This window comes from Pseudonaja textilis, chromosome 1 (assembly GCF_049901715.1).
Source record: "Pseudonaja textilis isolate UNSWEBS1 chromosome 1, rPseTex1.2, whole genome shotgun sequence".
In the NCBI taxonomy this organism is placed as follows: Eukaryota; Metazoa; Chordata; class Lepidosauria; order Squamata; family Elapidae; genus Pseudonaja; species Pseudonaja textilis.
The window spans coordinates 77,466,672-77,494,320 of NC_141990.1; the positions used below are offsets into that span (position 1 = coordinate 77,466,672).

General features: G+C 36.6%; 1 protein-coding gene across 1 annotated transcript; it reads right to left on the minus strand.

The window, feature by feature from the left end:
• On the minus strand, positions 1-27,389 carry PNLDC1 (PARN like ribonuclease domain containing exonuclease 1). Its single transcript, XM_026705254.2, has 19 exons — positions 27,164-27,389; positions 25,739-25,784; positions 25,565-25,638; positions 25,032-25,065; positions 24,807-24,930; positions 23,313-23,398; positions 22,152-22,249; positions 19,312-19,391; positions 17,215-17,352; positions 12,621-12,690; positions 11,841-11,926; positions 10,384-10,439; positions 9,497-9,561; positions 8,514-8,567; positions 6,399-6,441; positions 5,488-5,584; positions 2,690-2,865; positions 1,432-1,530; positions 1-213 (listed from the first exon to the last, which is right to left on the minus strand). Exons 1-19 carry the CDS (start codon positions 27,267-27,269, stop codon positions 141-143), a joined length of 1,605 nt encoding a protein of 534 aa, XP_026561039.1. The 5' UTR covers positions 27,270-27,389; the 3' UTR covers positions 1-140.
• Between the last annotated feature and the right edge of the window lie 260 nt (positions 27,390-27,649).

The following is a 27,649-nucleotide window of genomic DNA, read 5'->3' on the forward strand; positions in this document are numbered from 1 at the left end:
TCGACCAAGATCTCCTTTCTTATTCTTCTTCCCATATCAGGAACCACAGAATTTTGGATCATTGCAATGTGTTTTTAATCTATTATTGTGTAGCTTACATCGTGGGAAAAAGAAACCAAGCATTTCTAGTGGATGAGCTGTTACACACGACAACTATAAGAGCCTCCAAGCAAGAAAGCCAGCAGAGACCAAGAAGCCACAATGCCACATATTCTGAAAGGGCATAAACAAATAAATGTAAATGCAATTGTTCCAAAGCCAAACAACATCAAGAGTTAACAAGCTTAGTTCTATCTGCTATAGATTCAGTTCAACTGAATTCATCATTCAAAATGGGCAATTTAATTACAAGGCCATTACACAATAGTTTAGATACTCTGTGCTTTACTTATTGCATAAAACCACATAATTCCCAAAGCAGCTTATAGCATAAAAATCTTTCAAATATATTAAGTCATACTCAATAAGCAATTTTAAATAAACCCAGTCATAATGAAATACAGTATCCTGTTAACACAATCCTATTAATCCTGAGAATCTTTCTCAGATTCTCTACTTGTTCAGTCTTTGTCTTCACTACCTGAAGTAGCAAAACAAAATGAATACATATATAAAAAGATTTCATGACCTACATCTACCTTCCCCCAGGAGATTTTTCCAAGTATGTTGGAATACAGCTCACTTCAGCCTTGGCCTGTGTAGCTATGGAGGCTAGAGATGATGAGAACTGCATTTCTCAATCCAGAGCAAATATGTCTGTATATTCAATGAACGTTAGAAAGTGGCTGGAACTGTGCTCAAGTGTGCATTATCAATAACACTTAAAATAAATTCTGCACTCTTTCAGGCCTGTTCGTTCTTTCTGTGGTTTTAAGCACTGTATATCATTGAGGCTAAGGACTGACAGGTTTTACTCTGGTAAGATCACAACTGCATTCCACAAACAGTGCAATTTGGAGATGGAAGTGTTTTTGATATATCAATTCAACATCTTGAAAAATTAAGCCCCTAAATGATGCTATCCAGGATGAAAACAGTTACATATAGTTTGAGAATTATTTCATAAGTTCCAACAGGCAGAAAAGACTATTGGGCTAGTGTAGGTCATACTAGTGTAGGTAGCTGTTCTGTCTCCAATGGTATGAACATCGGAGAATGTGAATCTGGACGATACTCAGTAAGTTTTTAATCATTAATACTTTGAAAATTTATGCTTGGCCAATAGATGAGTGGAAAGAATCCATGGCAGACAAATGTAGCACACTTCTCTTGAAGAATGTACTTCTAACTGAGCAGCTGCAACCAGATGCAGAATGCAACAACTCAAGCATTTAAGCAGGGTTAGATTTCCACATCAACACCCAGACTGAATTCAGATATTTTTTTGTAACCTACCATTCCAAAAGATAGCATAAAGTCAAGCATACTTACCGTAGGAAGCTAGTCACTCGTGGAGAATGCTTCCAATGGTGATACACAGAAATCTGCAGGTTGGGATGGGCTTTATATACTTTCATAACTATCCTGATGCTGTAAGAATAATTTGAAGAGGAAACTCAGCTTGCTGGATAATACAACGAAGAAGAATGCTTTCATACAACGAAACAATAGCTTTGCTACCAGAAGAAGCATGCACTAATCCAGTGGTCGCCAACCAGTGGGTCGGGGACCACTGATGGTCCGCGAGAAAATTTTGGTGGTCCGCAGAGAAATGTCACCCCCAAAGCAATTAATCCAGACTGTGCGGGAACACAAGGCTGCACTGCCCACATGTCCCATGGAAACACAAGGCTTGTGTCACTTGCATTGAGAACAACACAGGGTAGTGAGGGGAGGGGAGAAAGGGTGGGGGGGGGACTTGCCCCACTTGCCTCATGCGCTTTGCCTGGCCACCGTGCTGCTTCTTTCCGCTTCTTTCTTTTTCTGCTTTTGGCTGCATGAAACCAAAAAGCAACAAGTCTTTCTTTCTCTCCCCCAAACTCCACCAGAAATGAGTCTTTGGGACCTGCAAGGCATCTTGCTCCAAGAGGCTGCGCTGGCATGACAAGTCTCACAAAGACTCATTTCTGGAGGAGTTTGGGGAAGAGAAAAAAAGAGTTCTGCTGCTTTCTTTGCATGAAGCCAAATATATATATATATATATCTCTCCCTGAGAACTGAGCTGGAGAAGGTATCCTGCGATCATAAAAAATGATCGATTGGTAGGAAGACGGAGTGGGGAATTTTCCTGCAGACTTTTGGGGGGATTTTCTCAGCGTTTCTGCTCCGCGGGATTTAAAATTATGAGTTTGGTGGTCCCTGAAGTCCAAAAGGTTGGCGACCCCTGCACTAATCAATGCTGGGAAACTGCTGCCTCAGCTATAGTCCCAAAGGTGCTTTTTCAAGAAGCAATTGGTTTTTCTGATTTTTTTTCTTTGAAAATGTTTCGCTTCTCATCCCAGAAGCTTTTTCAGCTCAGAGCATATACACTGTTATTTTTGAAACTTCTAAACTCAAGTTTTTGCACCCCCTAGAATATCGTCTCACACCCCTGGTTGGGAATCCCTGCACTGGAACATCAGAGACAGATGATCGTCCAACTCTGAAAATCCCTAACAAAAGTGAACATACAATGGCAGCCTGGTCCATAGGCTGATAGCCCAGTTGGAAAATTGCATATTCAGGCACAATTGGGATTTTAATCGCATACTCTTTTAAATGATTGGAGAGCAGGAGAAACTGGTTCTTTCTTAGCCGACGGACATCAAACCTGCAGAAAGACCTCAACTCTTGATGAATCTGCTCTTCAGTTGCCCCACGCCACCCCTTCACAGTGGCTAGTAGGAGGGGTGGACGTGTTGTTAGGTCATCTGCACCAGAAAAATTCTGAGAAAATAAGAGCACCAGAAAGATGTTTCAGACTAATTAGTTGAACCATTATAGCATTCTATACAAAACAGATACACGCTGTATTGATGGCAAAATCCAAGTCCAGTTGACTTTAGCTGATCTAAAAGAAAAGTTGGCCAATACTAGTATGGAAAACAAGCAGGGAATCCCAGAGTTATAGGTTAGAAAGGAGATGATAAAAACCATTCAGGAAGAAAGTAATAATGAAACATTTCTAATGTTGTTTGTACTTAACAGATCTTGGGAACAAGAGGAATCATCAAAGCAATAAAGGGAGGAAGCAGAGCCATCAGAGAAGAGGTTCTGGAGTCCAAGGGATGGGTAGAATTGTGAGAAACAAATTCAAAGTTACTAGCTATCTTTTTTGCCCATTTTTACAGACACAACTCTAGGCAGAGCAAAACAACAGTATAAATAAATAAATCACTAGGAAAAACCTGGTACCTCAGCCATTCCCCTCCAATGCAACTAGATTTCACACTAGGTATAAGTTGATCTGGAGAATTATTTTGGCAAGTTTTCAAGGTTCTGTTACATTGTCTTGCTGGCATTAAATATCTTATCCAGAAATCCAAGTGAAACTTGCTTTTTAAGGTTGGCAGCTTCGGTGGGATTGGCAACATTGCTGCAGAACAAATTGCATGGCCTGATGCAGAAAACCACCAAGAATTGAGTACAATTCAAAAACGCCATACCATCATAGATTGCAACGGTTGCAAAAGACCTCGGAGATAAGCTACTTCAACTCCTTGTCCACTGGGGTTTCTACTTCTACAGCATAATCTTTACTCTCTTTAATAATGTTACATGGTTGGGAATCCTGGATTTGATATTCAGGATAGGTAAAACACACTTGGCAGACTATAATCCTGCAAGCGTGAAATGTAAATTTGAAACAATTAAATTTCTTAAGAATCAATGCTCTTGAAATGTAAGTTCACTGTGAGGTTACATGTAATGTGAATGTTTAAAAGGAATTTGCTTTTAGAGATTAAATAATGACCAATCACACGAGTCTGTAATTAAGGATGGCAATGTAGCATCAGTATATTTCCCCCTTGAATTCCAGGCCATCATTTGATCCTTTCCATTTGTAAAAAAGTTACATAATGGAGTTGGTGAAAATATTTGAATACTGAGACCTCAAAGCAAGATAGGAGTTTTCTGTCATCACTACCCTCTTTTCTTTATATCGCATCAGATCAAAGGGAATGATATACTGCTGAACTTCTGCCCAGCCACATTCAAACTCAAAAACAAAGAGGGAGTGGAGAAAAACAAACAAACAAACCTCCCTGACATGCCGGTGGGGAGGGACACACACACACACACACACACACACACACACACACACACACAAATGTCAAAAAAAACCAGTGAGAAAATCAAAGAAACTGCATGCTGCTCAGATGCCCATATTTAGAGAAAACAAAATGTTGTCAACGTTGAGAATTAATGATGTTCCCAAACTTCATGATAGCCTATTTTAGGTGGGTCCCTGGAAAGATATGTATTCAAAAGACTCTGGAGACTCACTCTAAAATTTGATGTATTTGAGATGAAGACTGATTCTCTATTCATAAGAACTAGAGTAAAACGTTTAGTCAAATGTGGCAAACCAGGACGTGTAGTCAACTGCCTTTATTATTGTGCTAGTGAAGATTATTAATCAGAAAAATTGGATATTTATTTTCTTCCTATGATATGAACAACACGTATGCTGCCCATAACAGTATCTTAATAAATGATCCTGTTTTGCCTCCTTGCCTACATGGGGAGAAAGGGAAAGAAGCAGGGGAAGAGAGAAAGAGAACCTTAATTTCACAATTCCTCCCATAACAGATGCAAGCTCTGTAATGGAAAAAGTAGGCTCCTCTAGCTGCAAAAATCATGTTTCTTCGTTACCTAACAGAAAAAAGGGGAGTGGGAGAAGAATCTGATATAAGCAAATGGTGATGTGAAGAAGTAATTGCTTTAATTCCTTTTTTGTTTTTTTCAAACTCTGCATTTCAGCCTTTCACGGTGTAGCTATTACAAGCCTTCTGCTCCCAAACTCCTTCTCCCGGAGGCCCATTACATAGGCCAGAGGTAGGGAACTATGGCCCTTTTATGATCTGTGAAGTTCAACTCCTAGAATTCCTGAGCCAATATGGCTGGTTCAGGAATTCTGGGAGTTGAAGTTCACAGATTGTACAAGAGCTATAGTTCACCACCCCTTGTCACAGATCAACCCCTTTTTTAGGATTTTAGCAGATGAGGAAGGTGCAGTCTTTTTTCACCTGGGATGGAGGGTGGCCATAGCTCAGCTTTTGTGCTCTGATTAAAGACTCACAAAGGAAACTGCTTGTGATGTTGTGGCCTCACTGGGGCAGCAACCAATCCAATTTGGGGGTGGGAGGTGGGGAAATTTAAGGAATACAATTAGTGCCTTAATGAAGGATTTGCTACATCCATTACAAGACCCCTTCCCCAATTAAAACAGGGTTCAAATAGTTAGCCCTGCCTATTTCAAGGGAAATCTGAAGCTGCTCCCCCCAACCTGCTAGCTTATGTCTTTTCATAACTGGCTGATGTAATCCCTTTGTATTTCATACTCACAATTTTCTGAATTGCGCCTCGAATCAAGTTCACTTGATTCATGTATGCAGCTAATACGTCAAGGTACTGAGAAAAAGTTGGTGCTGCTGTTTGATGACTAAATGAAAGGAAATAAGGTAAGTTTTAATAATTTAACGAAGTTGCATTGGAGACCAATACCATGACTTCAGTGTATACATGCCAAATTCCCATTTAATGCTTTTTGTCCAGCTTAAAATGTTTGTTCTTTAAAGTAAAGAATATATATAGATTTAGACAATTTGCACCTTTTTAGCCTAATAATCATCATATACAATATCCCAGTATGTTTCTTCAGTTTCATTTTTTTGGTAGTTTTTGAACTATCAAATCCAAGCTTAAAGCTTCTTTTTCAAGCAAAAATACTTCCAACACTGTAACCTTTCCCTTATGCAAAAATGGCTCCATTCTTCTATAACCTCAGTTGATTTATTCATTTCCTTTTTCCAAACCTACAATAGCTACCAATTTTACCAGAAATATACATATCATTTCATGTGTAACATAAATATGGAGAAATTTATCTCTGTCTCTAAGATGTGATGTCTAACTTTATCCATAGCAACTAAACATACTTATTCAACAAGTGATCCAGAATTCAAAGGCCTCCTGACTAGTTACCATTAATTCAAATCCTAAAAGGGGCATGTTACTTAGGATTTTTATCTCTTGCCGTAAAAGAAATTCCTTTAAACTTCCTTCAGTCAAGAATATGACATTTGGAGTTGTAACTACTCTAAGTAATTTGTTGGGGTTAGCAAATTTATTCACCTCTCTGATAACTCTGACTTTCAGAATATTTATCAGTTATATAGATGTTCCTCACAGCATTCAATAAAAAAATTAATTACTGCCATTCACACTTATCATTGAAAGGTCAAACTGTTACTTACCCAGTTTTTCTGCAAAGGAGCAAGTGAGCTATTTTAAGAAGAACTAGAAGAAAGGATATGTATATAGTTATATATATCTATTGTTAGTTACTACCGGTTTAAGTGCTGTGACTGGAAAAATAAATGGGGAAACTGTTAAGTGAAAAGAGAATCCCATAATGATCTTCCCCTACTCTAGCTCCTACAAAGCATTAAGAGATCTGGGTCTTTGGATGAAGTACAGGTTTACTGGAGACAGGTGGGGGTGACAAGGATTTGCCCATTCAGTCATTCAGACTTAAGCCGATCTTGAGGGCACCCAACTTATAAATCCTTCAAATATTCCTTTATTTGCTGAATTGCAAAAGCTACAGTAGTAAGATTATGGCTAGTTCCTTAGCTAAGAATGTACAACCATTCCCAAAAGGACTGAAATATGTACTCTTGCAGGAGACACAAATATTACTATTTCATTTGCTTTTTAAAAATACAGTAATGGAACAGAGAGAATGATAAGAGTAGTCCTTGCTAAACAAGCATTAATTCAGCAAGCATTCAAAGTTATGTTATGACTGGACCTCAGAGTTATAGAATAGAATAGAATTCTTTATTAGCCAAGTGTGATTGGACACACAAGGAACTTGTCTTTGGTGCATATGCTCTCAGTGTACATAAAGAAAAAATAAAATATATTCATTGAGAATCATAAGTTTATGATTATGGCTGTTTTTATGGTTTTTTATGGTTATTTTTATATATAAAATAATATTTTATATACATATATATACATACACACACACACACACACACACACACACACACACACACATATATATATATATATATATAATTATAAATATATTATATATATATATATATATTATAAATTATACACACACACACACAGACTAAAAGTATGGTTATGGCTGTTGCAATGCCTCTGCAGCTGTGTCATTACATAGCAATAGCACTTAGACATATACTGCTTCTTAGTGCTTTACATCCCTCTCTAAAAGGTTTACAGAGTCAGCATATTGCCCCCAACAATCTGGGTCCTCATTTTATTAACCTCGGAAGGATGGAAAGCTGAGGACCAAACTGCTGGCAGTCGGCAGATATAATCTGCAGTACTGCATTCTAACCACTGTGCCACCATGGCTCCAAAATTTGGGCAGTCCATCCTTATTTCTGATTGCAGCATTCACTTCAATTCCTCCTACTTCCCTATCCCACCCCATCTCTAGCCTTTTGGCTATCCTGCATTCCATGTAAACCTACCCCTGCTACCCCTCGCTGACCTTTGCCACCTTCTTACTTCTACTGTTGAGGTACCCAAAGCATTGCAAAGGGAAGTAGCTGCCTCAGCTAGCAGAAGTGTAAAGTCATTTCCTAACACCAGTATAACTCTCACTTAACCAAGCAAAGGGATTCACGGAACTACCATTGCCAAGAGGTGCAGTCATGTGATGTTTCACCTAAGAAACCACTTCAGTTAGCAACAGAAATTCCGATGCCAAGTAGGATAATTAAATGAAGACTGTCTGTAAATGGAAATCAGAAGAGTTCCAGCGGGGAATTTACTTTTCAGAGGAAAAACATACGAGTATATTTTTTTAAAATGAGTTATCCATGTAATTTCACTAGCAACAAATGAAAATTTATAGATTTTATATATTCATGAGCTGTGAAGGACAGGATCCAGACGTTCTACCTGAAAGCAAAAGCTCTAACTATGCTGAAGTTTTTCTTTCTACAATATAGCAGAAAATAGGACAGAAGCTACTTAGTAGCAGCATAATTCTATAAAGAGCCCTGGTGGCATAGTGGTTAGAATGCAGTATTTCAGGCTAATTCTACCGGCTGCCAGCAGTTTAATTCTCATTGGCTCAAGTTTGACTCAGCCTTCCATCCTTCCAAGGTTGGTAAAACAAGGACCCAGATTGATGTGGGGAAATATGGTGACTTTGTAAACCACTTAGAGAGGGCTGTAAAGCACTGTGAAACGGTATATAAGTCGAAGTGCTAGTGCTGTAAGTGTAAAGCCACCAATTTCCCACCGCTTGGGTAGTCCATATCTGGAATTGGAAAAAAGCCTCAAAAAGAAATACATTTGATTCTTAAAGATAAAGCACATACCTGCTCCACAGAGGAATGCATCATAGGCGGCCTCATGAGGACACTTATTTATAGCTGAAAGATTTCAAATGCAGAGAAAAGGTAAAACATGGAAAAAGAACTAGTCATATAAAAGAAGCTAGCTGATGTTTTAATAATTAAAAGGGCTATATGAACCATAAATGAACAGAGTAACCATAATAATTATACTGGATTTACAAATAAAATCTTGTGACAAGGGACAAAGAAAAACTGAAAGGAAATAAAGTTTTGCAACATTATTTGAATGCACTGAAGAGTAAGATTGTTAGAATTAATAGTAAGGAATATAAAGTTGGTTTATTTGATTAAAATAAAGTTATAAATGTATATATGATATAAAAATGTTTAAAATATTAAGACACGTTGATAAATCTATAAATAATAAAGAGAAGAGATCATTTGTTATATTTAAGAGATGATAAACTAATAAAAGTATTCATATTTGTTAGGATGAAGATGGAAAGTCACTTCTTTGTAAGTTTTTCTTTTTCTTTACTATATTTAAACTTTTCTTTCTTTTCTATTTTTCATTTTCTTCTTTTCTATACAGTCTAATTTTTATTCTTTTCTATATAGTTTAATTTTTATTCTTCTATTTTTGTTTAGTTTGTTTTTTTAACTTTTATAATTACAATCTTTAATAAAGTTATTATTTAAAAAAGAGAATGTAAGTAATAGTAAAAGTTCCCTTTGCTATTCCTTATGGATAAAGAATAAGACAGCAACAGAACAGATAACTCTGTAAAGTTCAGAGGTGCCACCTACACCCCTTTCAAAGAATACCTGAGTGTTTGTTGCAATGAAGCTAACTGAACCTTGTGACAGCTCTCAAATCTATGCACATTAATGTGATCTCTTCTTCAAGATTATGAAAAATCTCTTCAAACTAAGCAAAGGACATTTTTTAGATTTACCAGTGATAATGGTTACATGGTAAGAGTTTCATTCCAAACCAGACGTACCGTATCTGAAGGAATCATCTGAGTGAAAGATCTCTGGACAAAGCTGGTCTGTTGGATTCACAATGCTGCTAAGAGGCAGAAATCATTTTTAATTCCTGCATGTTTCTTTCTGACAACCCTTCCCTCCCTCCTCCTCCACATCCACTCTTATGGCTCCTTTGAAAAAGAGAAATTGAATGGACTAGAATTTCTAGAGTAGGCCTCCAGAGGTCAGATCTAAAGACCTCATACCGCTATTTTATGCTCTCCTGTAACTTAACACCATTTATATAAGCTTCCTATTGTCAGAAACTATGCATATGTCAATCCTATAAAGCAGACGAGAACGAAAAACAGCATATAGGCCTCAAACTACTTTTATTAAAATTGGCTACAGTAACGCAAACTGGCAAGTATGAATATGTTCTGCTCAATCCTATTTTGTCTATCAGGTGAAGTTTATGTATATGTGTGTTTCTGGATGGATGTCTGCTTAAGACATTTTTGCTCCCAGTTCTCAAATCTGGGATTCTGCAACCTTTATTTCTATCAAGGTCATCCTCCTGATGGTCTATAGTATTGCAGATTTACGATCACGACATCAGAAAATTCTATAGATAGACAGACTTTAATGTTATCCTAAAATCTGCTTCTGTACTGAGAATGACAAGACTTTTGGGCAATACATTGGTTGTTTATTCCTCTTTCAAATGTCAAAATGAACGATGTGCCATCTAACTACATCTAAATGAAAGAAATACTGAAGAGTATGGAACTAAAACACCATTTGATTCCTGAGAGTTTTTACTGGAATAATCGGTCAGTGAAATGAAATAGTTATTAAGATTACTAATCAGATATTTAATGATTGAACAGGGACGAGTTCAAGAAAGAGGCATTTGGCTGACCTGCACAGTGTTTCATACAATTCGAAAAGATAAGAAACTTGACGAAACTGGAATTCCTGTGTTGGGAAAGGTGGGGAAAAAAAAGAAAAGTTTTTAGCTGCCACAGATATGAATCAATTGGCAAAGAATAAAAGAGACAGTAAAAGTATGGAAGTCAGAAGGAAGGTGTGAAACCCACTGTGCTTCTGAATTTTCCTATAACCTTTGTTTTCCTATGGGGAAAATGAGATTACCCATTTCACTATTAAATTTTCTATGCTATGAATGCAATACCCTTAAATAAGCTTGGAATTTACATGCACCAAAACTGATTTAACATATTTTTATTCTAGTTCCTCCGAAAACACATCTCATCTTCATCAGCTACCCCTCCTAAAAACGGCAAGCCTGGGGATATAGAATTCTATTTTGAAACTCAAGGAAAGCCAGCCCTATTCCCCTTCCTATAATGAAGATAAATCTTATCAGCCTGCACATTGGAGATTAGTGTGTGGAATTTACAAAGCAGACCTCAAACAGGGACATCGCCTTGTCACTCTGAGCCAAGCCAGTGGTTACATCCTTCCAATTCATTTTTTTCGTAAGTTCAAAAAGAGAAGTTTTTATTTGCTCAGCCCTAAAATATACAATTTTTAATATATGTAATATTCAGGTTCCCCAGGAACCTACCAACATTTTCTTGCAGTGTCTGCAGCACTGAGTTCATGAGCCTGGGACTTACGATGAAATGGACCAGAAGCTGGCAAATCACTTCTGCTGAACTCTGGGATTATTGCTCCTCTAAGGAGTATTGAACAATGAAAAACAAAGAGTAGGCTTTCTTGATCTTTATTAAAAGGGGGAAATGACTATGTGCTCATTTATTTATTAAACTAAAATACTTAATTTGAAAGTGTTCGATATTAACATTCTCGAAATCCTGAGTTCTGATTGGTCCATGCGGACCACAATCTGATTGGCTAACTAAACTACTCTGATTGGTGCGCTAAGAATCCATCGCGATTGGCCGAGCCGATCACGGGAAATTCAAAGCGCTGCCATTGGCTGCCGAGCCGCCGGCCGGCTGAATAAAGCCAAGCGGCTCGCAGGTCTTGGACCAAACTGTATATTCAATTAAGAGCTGAATGTGCACTTTGAGTCTCGCCTCTCTGTGCGACCCGATCTACCTGGGACCGATCTCCTGAACTTAACAGAAAGAAAATATAATATAAAAGTGACCGAGCTTGATCTCTTTAGTCTGGTAGTCCAAAACCATTCACTTTATGTTAATGGCACTTTATTGCCTCATGTAAGTGGGTTTTTGCTTTCCAGCCACAAACTGAGATCCTTCAGCTATTTAATCTGGGACATTAAGCATCCTTTAAAAAAAAAAAAGGCCCCTCACTTTGAGAGGAAGAAAGAAATCCAGATGAAAACAAGCTGGAACATTTTTAATAGTGGCAGAGAATGAAAATTACCTTCCACGTGGCTTTGGCAATGTTTTTTGTATCCAAAAGAACCGGAAACAGGAAGTGAATGTTATCTTTGAATTCTTCATAATTTTCTGAAGATTATAAGTAATAAAATGGGAAAAGGAGGGAGAACAAATTACCAACTTACAACCAGTTGATTAATAAGTGTTCAAAGTTACGAAGGAGCCCTGCTAAAGGTACTTATGACTTGGTTCTGAAGCTCCAAAGGCTGCCCTCCCCACAGTCACATTTACTTCTAGTTTTGACCAAAAATGTTCCCTAAAAGAGGGGTCCCCAACCCCCCTGGCTGTGGACCAGCACTGATCCGTGGCCCTCCAGGAACCGGTCAACACAAGTGAGCAAAGCCCCATCCACACACATGCAGGATCCAGGCAGCACGGAAAACTGCCTCCCATGGAACTAGTTCCTGGTACCCAAATTATTGGGAGGGTTTCTTACCATAGAGAACATTGGGTTCACTTAACAACTGTGGTAATTTGTTTAGTGACTGCCATCAAAAAAGGTTGTAAAATTGGATAGCTCATGTGGTTGACCTGCTTTACAACCATCAAGACTTATGACCATAATGGGCAGACTCCACTATGGTTGCAAGTCGAGACTATCTGTAATGCTTGCTTGTAAATTTATTAAGCTAATGCCATTAAACTTGCAAGAGACCCAAATTGCACCAGTTCTTTTCTAATAGCAAAGATGAAGAGCAATTGCTTAAGAGCTGAAAGAGGGATACGATAGATCCTATACGACTGGTATTCGAAATGGCTTTACCAGGAAGGGGCTTGTAAAATTTCTCGTGTAGATACAGAAGATCCATCAGCATATTGTGTCCCACCAGCGGCTACAGAGAGTGAAAATAAAAAACAACAACAAAACCAAGCAAAACTTGGTAAGATTGTCAGTACATCATTGCAATTCTGCATTGCTCCTTTAAAAACACGAAGTATAAAAAGTACTTCGTTAAACACTTCCAGCATCAGTGGCCCTACTAAATCTATTGTGGCTTTGTACAATTCTACTGGAATCCCATCTGGACCAGGGGATTTATTATTACTTTGATTCTCCATTGCGGATTTTAACTCAGACCATGTAATATCCTTATTTAATAATTCTTTGTCTCCTTCCCCTATTGTTTTATCATTCGTATTCTCCAGGTAAATTCTTATTTTGTCTTCATTGATTTCTTCTTTTTTATATAATCTTTGAAAATAGTTTAATATAATATCTTTTTTCTTCTCAATCTCATGTTGTGGTATGCCTTTCTTGTCTATTAGTTGGTGTATCAGTCTCTTTTCTTTTTCTTTTTTAAGTTTATAAGATAGCCATCTTCCTGGTTTATTGGCATGTTCAAAATAATTTTGTTTGGACCTTCTCAAGCTAACTTCTATTTTATCTTGTTCAATTAAATTCAGCTTATGTTTGGCTAATATTAACTGGTTTTGTAGTCCTTGGATCTTAGGGGTTTTTTGTAATTGTATTTCTAAGTCTTTGATTTTTTGTTGTAATACGTTTTGTCGGGCATAAATTCTCTTGTTTCTCATAGCATTATACGAAATTGTCGTGCCTCTTATAATTGCTTTCATAGTATCCCAAATATTCTGTTTTGAAGTTGTTTCATTATTATTATCTTTTAGGAAATAGTTTAGCTCCTCTTTCAGCTTATTAATATACTCTTCTTCATTTACAATTTGAGTGTTTAGTGTCCATCTTTTTTTTATTCCTCTCCTATCTCTCCAAATTAGCTGTATTGGATTATGATCAGTCCATTCATTCGGTAGGATTTTAATTTCTTTTATTTCATTAGCCAAATCCAAATCCATCCAAGCCATATCTATTCTAGTCCAAGTCTTATGTGGATTAGAATAGTATGTAAATTGTTTTCCTTCAAGATTCCGTTCCCTCCATAAATCTTTTAAATTTAACTCTTTCAACATTTCCTTACATGCCGCAGAAAGTTCCCTTTTCCCCTTCTTGTTTTTTCCCATATTACTATGGTCTCTTTGGTAGTCTGCAATGGAGTTAAAATCGCCAATCAAGCAAATGTTTCTTTTTTCAAAGCCTACTATTTTTTGGTGAAGGTGTTTAAAAAATGCCAGACTCATGGAGGGGGGCGTTAATTTCGTTAATTCTGAAGGAGGATGTAGATGCCAGGTATATCAACAATTATAGACCAATCTCACTTTTAAACGCTGATTATAAATTATTTACCTCAATTATAGCGAATAGAGTAAAACAAGTTTTAAATTTATACATTCATGAAGACCAAAATGGTTTCCTTCCATCCTGCCAAATCAAAAATAATTTAAGAACCGTTATTGACGTCTTAGAATATTATGAAGCTCATCCAGAGAAACAATTTGCACTCATGTTTTTAGATGCGGAGAAAGCATTTGACAACTTACATTGGCACTTTTTAATACAAAAAATCTATAACATGAGTCTGGGCACTAAATTCGAGAACATTATCACAACAATTTACAATACCCAACAAGCCAATATACTAATTAATGGTGAACAAACAGGCCCACTAAGCATTGAAAAGGGCGTTAGACAGGGTTGCCCTCTCTCACCCCTCTTATTTATATTTGCTTTAGAATCACTGTTAACGCGGATAAGACAAAACTCTGAAATCCAAGGAGTTAGGGTCAAAGCAGAGGAATATAAACTACAGGCGTTTGCAGACGATATGGTTTTTTTTCCTAGAGGAACCCATGGAAAAAGGACATAACCTAATAAAAGAACTAGAACAATTTGGTTCAGTAGCAGGACTAAAGATTAATAGAAATAAGACAAAATTACTGACTAAAAATCTAACAGAGAATCAGAGGGAAGAATTAGAAGAAACCATGGGGATACAGGCAACAAAAAAGGTCAAATATTTAGGCATATGGTTAACACCACATAGTAAATCGCTCAAAGAGAATAATTATGATAAACTGTTACAGCAAATTAAGAAAGATCTAGAATCTTGGAATAAGTTGCAGCTTTCTCTACTGGGCAGGACTGCCACGATCAAAATGAACATCTTACCAAAACTCCTTTACTTATTCCAGACAATCCCAATAAAATTACCAAATTTTTTTTTTAAAGATATAAATAAGGTAACTCTTAAATTTATTTGGCAAGGAAAAAAAGCTAGAATCAATATTAAGGCTTTACAAGATGCAAAAAGCAGAGGTGGGCTAGCGCTCCCAAACTGGGAATTATATTATTGGGCAGCTAACTTATTATGGTTAAAAGACTGGGTCAATTTACTGAATAAAAGAACTTTAGTCTTGGAAGGGCACGACCTTCAGAGAGGATGGCACGCATTTCTATGGGATGTGGGGAAAACTAAACAGTCGTATTTTCATAGACACCTTATTAGAGATTCATTATTAACTAATTGGAAAAAAATATGCAAAAAACATTATTCAAAAATTCCGATTTGGCTTTCAACAATGGAGGCAATGGTTCATCCCAACAATTTGGATATAACAAAAACGACTAAATATAAAGATTTATTAGACCTTTTAGGAAAATCAAGAACTTGACAGGACTTACAGGAACAGGGATTTAAAATTGACCAGTGGTTATATATACAAATCCACAGCAGATACAAACAAGATATCAAAGAGTTTGGAATCTATAGCAAATTACAATATTTAGATAAAATTTTATTAAGATCAAATAAAAAGAATATCTCCAAATTTTATAAATATTTATTGGAGGTAGAATTAGAGCAAGAGATAGTGAAAGGGAACATGATAATGTGGAGTAGGAATATTGGAAGAAGCATTACATTAACAGAATGGGAAAAGATCTGGAATAGAAACATCAAGATTACGAAATCCGCGGCGTACAAAGAAAATATGTATAAAATATTATATAGATGGCACTTACCCCCTTTGAGGTTAGCGAAAATGAACCCAAACACTAGTCCAAAATGCTGGAAATGTAAAAGCATAGAAGGAACCTACTTTCATATGTGGTGGTCTTGCAAACAAGCCCAGAAATACTGGCAAAAAATCAGAAAATGGTTGGAGGAGATAACCAAAGAACAAATCGAATACAAACCAGAGTTCTTCCTACTAGGGATCTCTGATAAACATTTACCTAAAAAGATGAAATATGTAACAATTCATATCCTAACTGCGGCCAGATTAGCATTTGCCCAGTGCTGGAAATCATCCTATATACCCACAGAACAAATGGTCATCCAGAAAATATGTGACTGTGCAGAAATGGACAAATTAACTATAGCACTTAAAAATAAAGAGTCTTCAACATTTTATGATAATTGGAATTCGTGGTATAACTGGTTATTTCAGAGATAAACTGCTTAATGAACAATGGGTAATTTAAGCATAGATATTGATAAGATGTGTGTATTTAAAGTAAGGTAGGAGAATTGGATCTTGCAGACTGTCAAAAAGGATATCTGTTTGTTTTTAAATGTATTTTCTTTTCTCTTCCGTTTCTTTCTTTCTTTCTTTCTTTTATATCTCTTTTTCTCTTCTTTTTTCGGTTCGCAAGACCGAGCGTTTTTTTTTCTTTTTTCTTTTTCTCCCTCTGTTGTATATGTAATGTCGATATGTTTTTAATTGTAAACTCAATAAAATTTATTTAAAAAAAAATAAAAACACGAAGTATAATTTGCTTGCTAGAGCTATGCTTTGCAGAGGGCATTCTTCCAAACCCAGGGACAAACTGCAGGTAATGCAGAACATAAGTAATGTAATGGAAGTGAAATTGTAAGTTGTGGTCATATGATTTTATGGCTTAGCAGCCATATTGCTTCACTTAGTGGCCAAAGGTTGAAAGGCCAGATGACATGAAAGAAACTGGGCCATTCAAACAAGTGAAACACCATCTGTGGGATGCAGACAGCATACGAAACCACGCCCCCCGCCCGGTCTGCAGAAAAACCTCTCTCCATAGAACTGGGCCCTGGTACCCAAAAGGCTGGGGAGGGGCTGCTGTTCTAGGACTAGTTCTGCTCTCCACCCTCCTATCCTTCTGCAAAAGCCTGAAGACCTGGCTCTGACAGGTGGCCTGGAGCCCCAATGGGAGAGTTCCAGGCTGGAGGTAGTTACTGGACTGATGACAGATTCCACCTCTCCTCCCCCCTTGCTCTCTGCTCCCCACACGTCCATCTTTTTTGGTTATCATATTGATGTATTCTCATTGTTTTCTTTTTCTTGTTCTGTTATTTCGGTTTTGTTGTCACTCTTTTCATTTCTTCCTTTTCATTGTTGTAAGCCACCTAGAATATTCCCAGGGTGGGAATACCCAGGCAACAAATAAATTTAATAGCAATAAATAAACATTTTGCAACTCAGGCTTTTATCATGAACGGACTTTCTAACAGAAAACTGGGCTTTACCTTCTTAGCTCTCACAAGTGTCTGGAAAATGTTGGTAAAGCCCCTTGCGGAATAAAGAATTTGTTCTCTCTGACATGGATCAAAAGCCGTGTTTTCCAGGACCCAGCGGTATTGTGGATTCATCTTTCTCACCATCAACTAAGAGATAAGAAGAGCAGTTGTCAGTAACTCATTCTCTTTTGTTACCTCCGCTTGCGTGAATGTTTAATATACTCGGCCTTTTTAACTGTCAAACCATATTTGTCTGTTCAAACTGATGGTGTTTGGTACATTTGTTATACAGTATTTAACAGAGAGAATTTTTCAGTCTACAGTGACTGGAGAAAAATCTAGGCAATTTTTAGGAGGCAGTTATTCAGGAGGCAGGGAAGATTTTTCACTCTAGACATAAGCATTTTCTGTTTCAACTGCATCGGGTTTTCCCTTGCCACATCTATGTGCGTTTCCTTTGGACAAAATATAAATAAAAATAAAAGGAAGTTTTCTAAAGAATGCAAAATGTATATGCAGAATTGTATCTATATAATTTCACTCCATTTAGTATTGCATTAATAAAATTTAAAGCACACAAATGCTTAGTCTTTTTTATTTGTATTAAAATTCTCAAGAAACACAGTATCATTCATATATATATATATATGTATATGTATATATATATATATATATATATGAATGATACTGTGTTTCATATATATATTTGCTTAAACTTTCCGGGTACTTACATGTATGGTATTCAGCTTTGTTCGGATATTTTCCCACGTCATTATAGTTGTGCTTTTAAAGTTGTAGAACATTTCGGCAGAATCTCATCTGCCATCATCAGGCTTTTGTACTGTGTTCATCTGTGAGTCAAACTTTCACAGCCGTTTCAGTTTATTGGCCCAATAAACACAGACCAAGACTCCCAACCAATCAGGATGAAGAAAAAACCATTCTGGCACAGCATAGGCTAGCACCAAATTTAAAAAAGAAACAGCTGTGAAAGCCTGACTCACAGACGAACACAATACAGAAACCTGATGATGGCAGATGAGATTCTGCCGAAACATCGCTACAACTTTAAAAGCACAACTATAATGACGTGGGAAAATACCCGAAACAAAACTGAATACCATATAGATAGATAGATAGATAGATAGATAGATAGATAGATAGATAGATAGATAAACAGACAGACAGACAGACAGACTCAAGAGTTTCTACGGCATGAGAAGTATTTAAATTTTCAAAATCTAAAAGAAGAAAACTCTCCTGCATACTTTTTTTGTATTCAATAAGTAAATAATGAAGTGCGATATCTAACAACCAATTACAAGATTCAACTAACACAATTTGTAGAATCGATGAAAAATTAGTGTAATGGACAAAGAGTTAAGCATTCAGAGATAACTCCCCATTTAATCTTAGCTCAAACTTTTATGCCTTTTTAGAAAAATATAACTTCATTTATTAATAGTTAACCCCCATTCCTTGGGTCACAATCTTATATTAATATTTTAAATAGAAAGTCACAAAATAATAATACCTTTGTTATTACTGTCTGTTCATTGAAAACAATATCTTTATGCCAAATTTCATTACTTTCTACTCTTCTTCAATCCGTTTTTTCCTGTTCTACTTATCTGTTTTCATTTCATGCTAGCTGGTTTCACAGTTTAATCGAGTTCTACTTGTCCAATGACACAAAGCCCAAAAATTCTTTATAAAATTATACTGCAAATTTTCCCTTAAGACAATCACTACCTTTATTCTTCTTCTATATTTCAAATAGTTGATTATTTCAATATTCAGTATTTTCACTTACATATAGCATAAGCCGCTAATAGAGAAGTATAGCATAAGCCACTAATGTAGCAAGTATAGCATAAGCTAATAGAGAAGTAATTTATGTAATTTGCAAGGCTATATCATAAGCCAACTTTGTTCTGTACCTAGTGATATGACAAACCTAATTTAACAACTACAGTACTTTTGTATAATCCCAGCTAAACGTTTGTCAGAAATCTCAATGTTACAAACAATGGCAGGGACAGACTGACTTTGAGGATCTTAATACATATACCAATCTTACCTAATATCCTACAGTATTAAACTTACTTTTTCGTCTTCCAAAGGAATAGTCCAAATATCTGGAAAAGCTTTTCTTAGAATGAGCTGTAGTTCAATTACTTGAAAGCCTGTAAGACAAAGTGTAAATAGCATAATGGAAAGTTGAAAATAGTATTATTACAATATATTTTTCTGTGTCTAAAAAGGTTCTTCGGCCTTGCATTAAAGCATTTAAGTGAGAAATTCATCGCAGTTATACAATTGAATGATGCGGAGACACCAAGGAAAAATGTTAATAGAACATAAGAAATACACATACCAATAGAAATGAGAATCATACAAATTTTCTTACCCTTTTTTCAGTACATTTTTTATTATGGTTGGTCACACAATCAACCAATTGTTTAGACTGGATTTGGCATTTTTATTCACCTATTAAGTCTTTCCTGAGGCCGAGATAAGCCAATGTTGTTATTTGATGGGGTTAACGGTATCATCAGATACCATAATGACATAGATACTGTCAACCCTGAAGCTGATCTGACTGAAGCCATTTTGAAGCTTCAGTGTTGCCACACTGGAGCTGAGGGATAGGGAGGGGGGAATAGAGATAACTGGGGTTGTGTAGCCAAAACAAAATACATTCTCATGAGAACTAAGGACATTCTCACACCTGTCAGAGAGAGGAGTGATGTTACCCAACAACTGAACAGCACCCTGATTGGACCATGTGACTGATTGATTGGTGAAGGGGAAAAACTTTTACTTTTAATTAGGTAAAAACCAATAAAACTATTCTTTGAGGAATCTACCTACCTCAGAGTTTTCTTTGCTATATGGATGTATTACTTGGAACCCTGACACTGTTCCAAGTAAAGCTGCCTTTTGCTATTGACTGATGGCAATTTTGTCAATGCCAATGATGTTTAAGTGGTGCTCCAGATGTTTTGGGATTGCACCCAGGGTGCCTATTAGTATTGAATATTTTTGCTTTCTTTTGCCATAGTTGTTCTACTTCTATTTGCAGGTCTTTGTGCTTTGCAATTCTTATGGTTGGTTGTATGGCTAGCCAGATGTTTAGAGTTGACATTTTTATCTATCCATCAAGTCCTCCCCAAGGATCTGGGATAGAGAAGGACTCAAGAGGTGGATAAAAATGCCAAATCTAGTCTTATTATATTGTTATCCCACCGTTTTTATTTATGTATTTATATATTTCTATCATCCCAAAGGTTTCATATCTACTGTAGCCATACTAAGCAGCAAACGTATCTAATTCTCCTGCCTCCTATTTTCCCCACAACCACCCTGTGAGGTAGGTTCAGTTGAGACAGAGTAAATGGACCAAAGTCACACAGTTGACTTTCATGCCTAAGGCAGGACTAAAACTTAGTCTCCTAGTTTCTAGTCCAGCATTTTAATCACTAAAACAAACTATATATAGCAAACAAATATACACTTTCAAAATTATAGCCTCTCCCCAATGCAAAAAAACAAAACAAAACCCTGCACCATTTCAAAACAGAGTTTGAAGGGAAATGTCCATATCAAAAACACTGACCCTTTTGTTAAAACATTGTACTCATGAATAGAGTTATAGTTTATGAACTATTTCACATAGATATGTATATTACACACATATTAATAGCTATAGCTCCCTGAAATAAGTCTCTCTCATGCCACACTACCAATACACACACACTCATGAAGGAGAAAAATTATACATATTAAGACACACACCCCCAAAGAGTGGGGGGGAAGAGTTTTGATGTTTTGAAAGAGAAATGAGACAAAATATCAAAAAAGTCACTGAAGCAAGGCTGGGAAAGAAGAGAGTCTTTGTTATCCCCTCACAGCCTGTTTCAAGTTTGGAACCAAAGAAAAGGCGAATTCGAGATAAAAGGGAACTTTGTTTCAGTAGAAATGGTTAATATGTTTTAGCCACATTCTATACCACATTCTTGGCTTATATTCCTTTGTTGTGCTAAAGTCTGAATATTTTTATTTCTCTGTACTTCTCTTAAAATAATTCCTATATTTATGCATTCTGAAGGCATGTCCAAAATAAATCCTTGCTTTCTCCAGGCTAATACTTCTCAAAGTGTGATCTGAGGATCACTGGGGATTCCCCAAGACCCTTTCAAGACCTTTCAGGTGGCCTGCAAAGTCAAATAACTAAATAAATAATTTAAAATACTCAGGTTTAATTTGCAACACAGGAAATATTGATAGATCTAACATAAATAAAACAAAGCCCTCTGGACTCCTCAATCATTTTTAAGAATGCAAAGGGGTCTACCAGAATATTGTATTTCTTTTAGGAATCTTTTTTGTTTCTATACATTTCTATTTTATTTTTAAACAACTTTAAATTATGTTTTATCTTTCCTTTTTAAAATAAAGAAGATTTTGTTTCTCTCTTATGGGCTAATTCCTAATGCGGGGTATGGGAAAGACTGAATCCTTTAGCCCTGTGTTTGCATGCTCTATGGCCACAAAGTGGCTTTGCAGATACAAATTAAACTTTTTTAATTTTTAATCTCTGAAATACATCTGTCTCACAGTCCAGAGTTGGGGTAGAAAGCCAGGTGAGGCAGTTCCTGAAAGACAGGTGGTGGCAGAAGAATTATAAAGATACTATCAATAATTGTAATGATACATTTGAATTTGATTGGGGGGATGGTTATGACAAGATTACTGCCTTTGCAAGGTATACCATAAAGCAAGTCATTCCACAAAAGTCTTTATTACATGTCGTTCGAATGGTTCGAAACTATAATTATCCCCTTTAAAGTGAATACTGCTCCCTAAACCCAAGAATATAAAAAAAGATTTTCAAGGCACCAATAAACAAATTTAAAAATATAAGAATCTTAATTAATTCATACCATATATATCATGCAGAACCATAGAATCTTCCTCTTCTGCTGAGGATATCCAGCAAGTTACTTGATCAATCACTTTTTTCACCTTGTCTTTATCAAAACTACAGTAAGCAGAGTAAGACAATTGAATGACACTATTGTCCAGCCCAGCCTTTTCCGTACCTTCAGGTTCCCAGAAAATTAACTCTATTTCTTAATAATAAATCTCTAAAAAGGTCCAGCTTCTCAATAAGATGCCTTCCAGAGGCCAAAGCAAATAATAACTTAGTTGTCCTATGATTTTTTTATCATCCCAAAGTTTCATATCTGTCTATATCTGTGGATGTATTAGGCAGCAAACATATCTCATTCTCCCGTCTCCCATTTTCCTCATAGCAGCCTTTACTGGTCAGACAGAATGGTGAGTTAGATACCAATTATCATACAACAAGATGCCTTCACAATGCTTCACAGTTTTTATTAGTAGCCCAATGACTTTTCTTGATGTAAACAATAAATAAAAATGTTATGTTTCTGTAATGAGGAAGACCGAATCCATCTCTAGGAAAATTGTAACAAAAAGGACAGAGCAGGTAGCTGAGACAGAAGTGGAAAATATATGAGTAGTGAGCTGTCTAATGCAGCACAAAACATATACTGAAGATGAGAAAGAACAAATGCTGTGAATTTGAAGTTAAATAAAAGGCAACAACTTACAAGACTAGAAAAGCAAAATGGCCACAGAAATGTGAGAAGGAACACAGACAAAAATTCAGGAAGAATGGCAGACAATTAGAGGAAGACTGTGAGAAGAGGATGTCTGAAATTAAGACCCTGGGTCTTTTATCTAGCAGGGAATTGCTTTTTAATTTATCCTAAGGCCTATCAATAAATCTACCAAAGAATCTGTATGTCATACAATATAAACAAAACTTTTTCAACAAAGGATTTCTGTATGTTTAGAGGCCTTTTATTATATTAATCATTCACATTTTAAAGACTTTAAATGACAACTGAAGTCTCAGTTAGACTATTTCTGAATTTCAGTTCTTGTAGAGTGCCATTGGCTGATAGCTACTGTTCTAAGAAGAAGGAATTTGTCACTCCAATTACTTAAATGCATAAAGAAACACAGGAGAAAAAACACAACATTAGTGTGGAAATAATCGTGTGGAAAAGGGTTACCTTTGGACCATCCAATTACCAGATAACAGATGCTGAAGTTTCTTCTCTTGTGTTTCATTCATATAAGGGATTCCATCTTTAAGAAACTAAAGGCAAATAGATAGTGTTACATAGTATGGAATTCAGGCATCAAGATAGTTTTCTCTTAAGAGAAAATCATGTATAATATCAGGATAAGTAAAAGCAAGTAAAGGTTCTCTCAGCTTGGCTTCTAATTACATTAACACATTAATATATTAAATCATAAGGTAGTCATTAAAATTCAAGATTTAAGAAAAACAAAAACATTTGTACTATTTATCAATCACTTATACTCTGATGATAAGCACAATTCATCCTATGATCTACCAGTCTGATAAACTCTGCAAGCCGTTTGACAAAAAGGGTGGAGAAAGGAACCATTTACTCCTGTATAAGGCTGGTCTAAATCATTCTACTTAAATAGAATGATAGAGAATCAGTACGCTTAGAATCCCTAAAATCTGTTACCTCCCATGCTAAACTTTCCATCCCATATTAACCTCTTACCCTACATTCACCATGGTCTTTCGGGGGTGGAAATGTTGAAGAAGATTCTCAGTTATCCAGATAAGAGTTTCTGGAAGTTAAGTCATGGCAAATGGACTTTTCTTTTTTAGTTTGAAACATTTCACTGCTTGTCAAACTGAAGAAGCTACTTGGATAAGCAGTGAAACATTTCAAACTAAAAAAAGAAAAGTAGTCCGGTTGCTGTAACTCAACTTCCAGACATCTTTCTGGGGAATTGGCCAGTTACAAACCTACTAGGAGTCTTCATCAAATGCTGGATCTTCTCCTTCCTGAGACAGGAGCCCTGTTCTGACCTCACAGAAAGAATGAAACAATTCAATGGGGGCTGGAATATTGACAGTGATAAAAATTATCTATAACAGGGGTGTCAAACTCGATTTCATTGAGGGCTGCATCAGGGTTGTGTTTGACCTCGGGGGGCCAAGTGAGCATGGCCAGCTTGACATCCTGCATCCCTCTGCCAGCAAAAACAGAGCCCAGGAAGGCCGCACATGGCACTTACGAGCTCTGTTTTCACTACAGAGGCACTGCAGGCCAGTCCTTTGCTGTTTTCAGGACGGCCCCGCAGGCCAAATCTAAGCACTCCGCGGGCTGAAACTGGCCTGTGGGCCTTGAGTTTGATACCCCTAATCTATACCACTCAACTGGAAATTAAATGTTGAAAATATATTTTATTATATTTATACCTAAGAGATCTATAAAGGGCATGCATAAGTGCACCATTGTGCCTACCGTCCCTGTCCTATTGTCCCCATTTATTTGTACCTATTTCCTGTATTCTTACTAATGTTTATACTTATACCTATTATCTTGTAAGCAATTGACAAATCAACTAAATAAATAAAATAAAATACTGCATATCAACAGCATTTTAAGGGCAAAGCCGAAATCTAGTTTCTTTCCTACTTAAATTCTTGCCTATCTATTAAATAACAGAAAATATACCTTATTATAGTCAAAGTCATAATGAGACAGGAATTGAATACTAGATGTTTGGCAGGAGAACTCGGAATCCATTTGGCCAAATGTGGCAGGGAATAGGAAGAAGTTATACGAATGTGCAATATACCTATAAAAATTAACAAAAATAATTAAGGCTAGCTAACTGGCAGGGAAGACCCGAAAGTTATCATCAGATAAATATAATTGACAATGAAACAATTTACTTACTCATTTGACATCCCCTTGTAAAATATGGACAAACCTAACAGGGAAAAAAATTCAATTTATTGCGCAGCAATATGCTGATCAGAGTCTTCTTTGTGGGGTTTTTTGCCCAACTTCTATGTTAACTAGCATCCTCAGGAATGGATTATGGATTATTGTATATATCATCAGATTATGTTCTATTTGGGAGCATATGTGTTGGTCTTATGTGTAGGGGATTTGTGAATTAACATCTTGGGTGAATGTGGGGTAGTTTGTCTGCCATGAGCCTTCACAGGGGTTGGTCATTCTCTACACTCTTATACTGTATGTAGCTTAATCCCCCCCCCCCCAAAAAAAGTTCCTTTAATAGATATATCTCAAAATACACTTGGGAAAGAGGAAAGGTATATAAATGTATTCTTTTAAGATTATTTTTTTTTTGAGAAATTAAGATGATCTTGAAAGGGATTTTAGTTCAGATACGGTTTCTAACTTTTGATTGCCACATTTTAAGCAATCTTAAAACCTATGTTTTAGAAACCAGAAGAGCTCACCAAGTTGATTCACTGTAAACCGCTGAACACTCTGTCTGCCTTTCCGATACCACTCAGCAGGTAAATCAAAGAGACTGGGGAAAAGAAAGATATGAAAGATTTCCATGTTGTTCATCATCTTTCTAACTTCTATGGGGACATTACTAGAAAATATATTTATTTCAACAAGCTTACCTAGGCTGACTGTCAGAATGCAAACCTGTGAATTCCATATCAAGGCCTGCAATAGAAAGAACATGTGCCTTCCACTATTATTAAATGATGAATACAGTTTTATTTAATTCATATATCTCAATCTTACCTATGTAGGTTTTTATGCTATTCATAATTCATATTGAATATATTAATAAATTGTGTGTGTGTGTGTGTGTGGTATAGTAGTAGTAGTAACATGCTCCTAAACTTTAAAACAGGGATTGAGGGATTTCTCCATGATCAGTAAAGTGATTTCAATTATAAATATTTTAATGCACCACACCAGATTTTTGTCCATCATTTGCAGTATTTTCTCAGTATTCTATGGTAATGCATTTAATACACCCTTCAATGTGCTTTTTATATCAGTTGGAGTAAAATTCTTGTCTTTATAAGTCAATTTAAAACATTAGCAACCCTTCTATTATAAACTATAAGATTCAGATATGGGATGCCATAGAGAAGGAAGGATGCCAGATCAGAGCTCTTCAAATAATCACACTATGGAAAAAATATGACTAAAGGATTTATTTTACTGTGGAATAGTTAAGTGCAAACTTTGCAAATTTAGAGCAACACATTTGCCCTAGGAAATATCTTATTTCTAAACCACGAAACAATGCAATATTTTTGCTCCTCTTGCAGAGTATCACTGGACTCAACATAATCCTGGGAGCTTTCTTGGAATTAAATACTTAAAGGTCTGTTAAGAAAACGCTGTACTGATCTTGCTACAACTCTCAAAATCCCATATTGGTTAGGATGGAAATAAAAGAGCTCTGCAATGATTTCTCTACAATAACAAATTTATGACCTTTCCAAAATCAGAAGGCATAATCTATACAGCAGCATACAGATACCTATTTTCATAATATTCATCAACCTTGCTTACATCCTCTTCATCTATCCTTGTTACAACAACTCTGTAAAGTAGGTTGAGATCATGACTGTGATCACATATACTAAACCATGATTTGCTCCATCAGCTATTTAACAAGCCACCGTTGATTTTACATAATCATGGTGTACAAATTACATTGGCTGGATGTGTGTTTTATTTTCTATCTCATATGTCGTCTTTTGGCTCCATAACCCGGCCTGCAAGTCATCCAAAGGGCCAAGTGAGAATCCAATCAGAGATCCAGTCCCCCATCTACAGTAGCCAGATCCTGGTAAGCCCCTGAAGTGTATCCAGCAACTTCCTTGGGATCAATAATAGCTTTCTCCGTTTAAAAACACTTCTCAAAGTTTAAGGAGGAGCGCGTCATCCGTACAGCAGCTGAGACCAAAATTAACACGGATAAATAAGCGTGGACGTGTGTGAACAACAGGGCCGCCCAATTTCGTAGTTAACCTATTCAAGATGGGAAAAGTTTCACCCTCCATATCACATCCCCGCCTCACCAACAAAGTCGCAGCCCAGGACAAGCTCCTCTAACCAAGGCAACATTTCTGGAAACTGCGCTGCCCCCACATCCATCCCGCCCAGGCTGCTTTCTCTCCGCCGCATGGCCACCTCCTGCCTTTGCGGTTCAATCAACTTCCCGCTCCTCTTTGGAGGCTGAAGGGGGCGGAACCAGCCTTATTTGCTACTCCGTCCGCCCCCCCTCCGCACTTAAAGACTTTTCCGCGTTCCCCGATCGCTGGAAATGATTGTCTGAATCCGGTCATTGGTGCTTTTTCGTTGTCCATCTAGGAAAGCAACGCTTGGGATATTGCCTAAATTCCGTCGCTGATATAAGGGGCCGAGGAACCACTTGAACAAACGTTTATTGGCTAAAATTCAGATCGGCTATTTAGAAAATTAACCGGGTTATATACATGTTTTTGCCTTGTAGGTATTCTGAGTTCGATAATATTTAAGTATGAAATAAGGCTAAGCTTAATGTT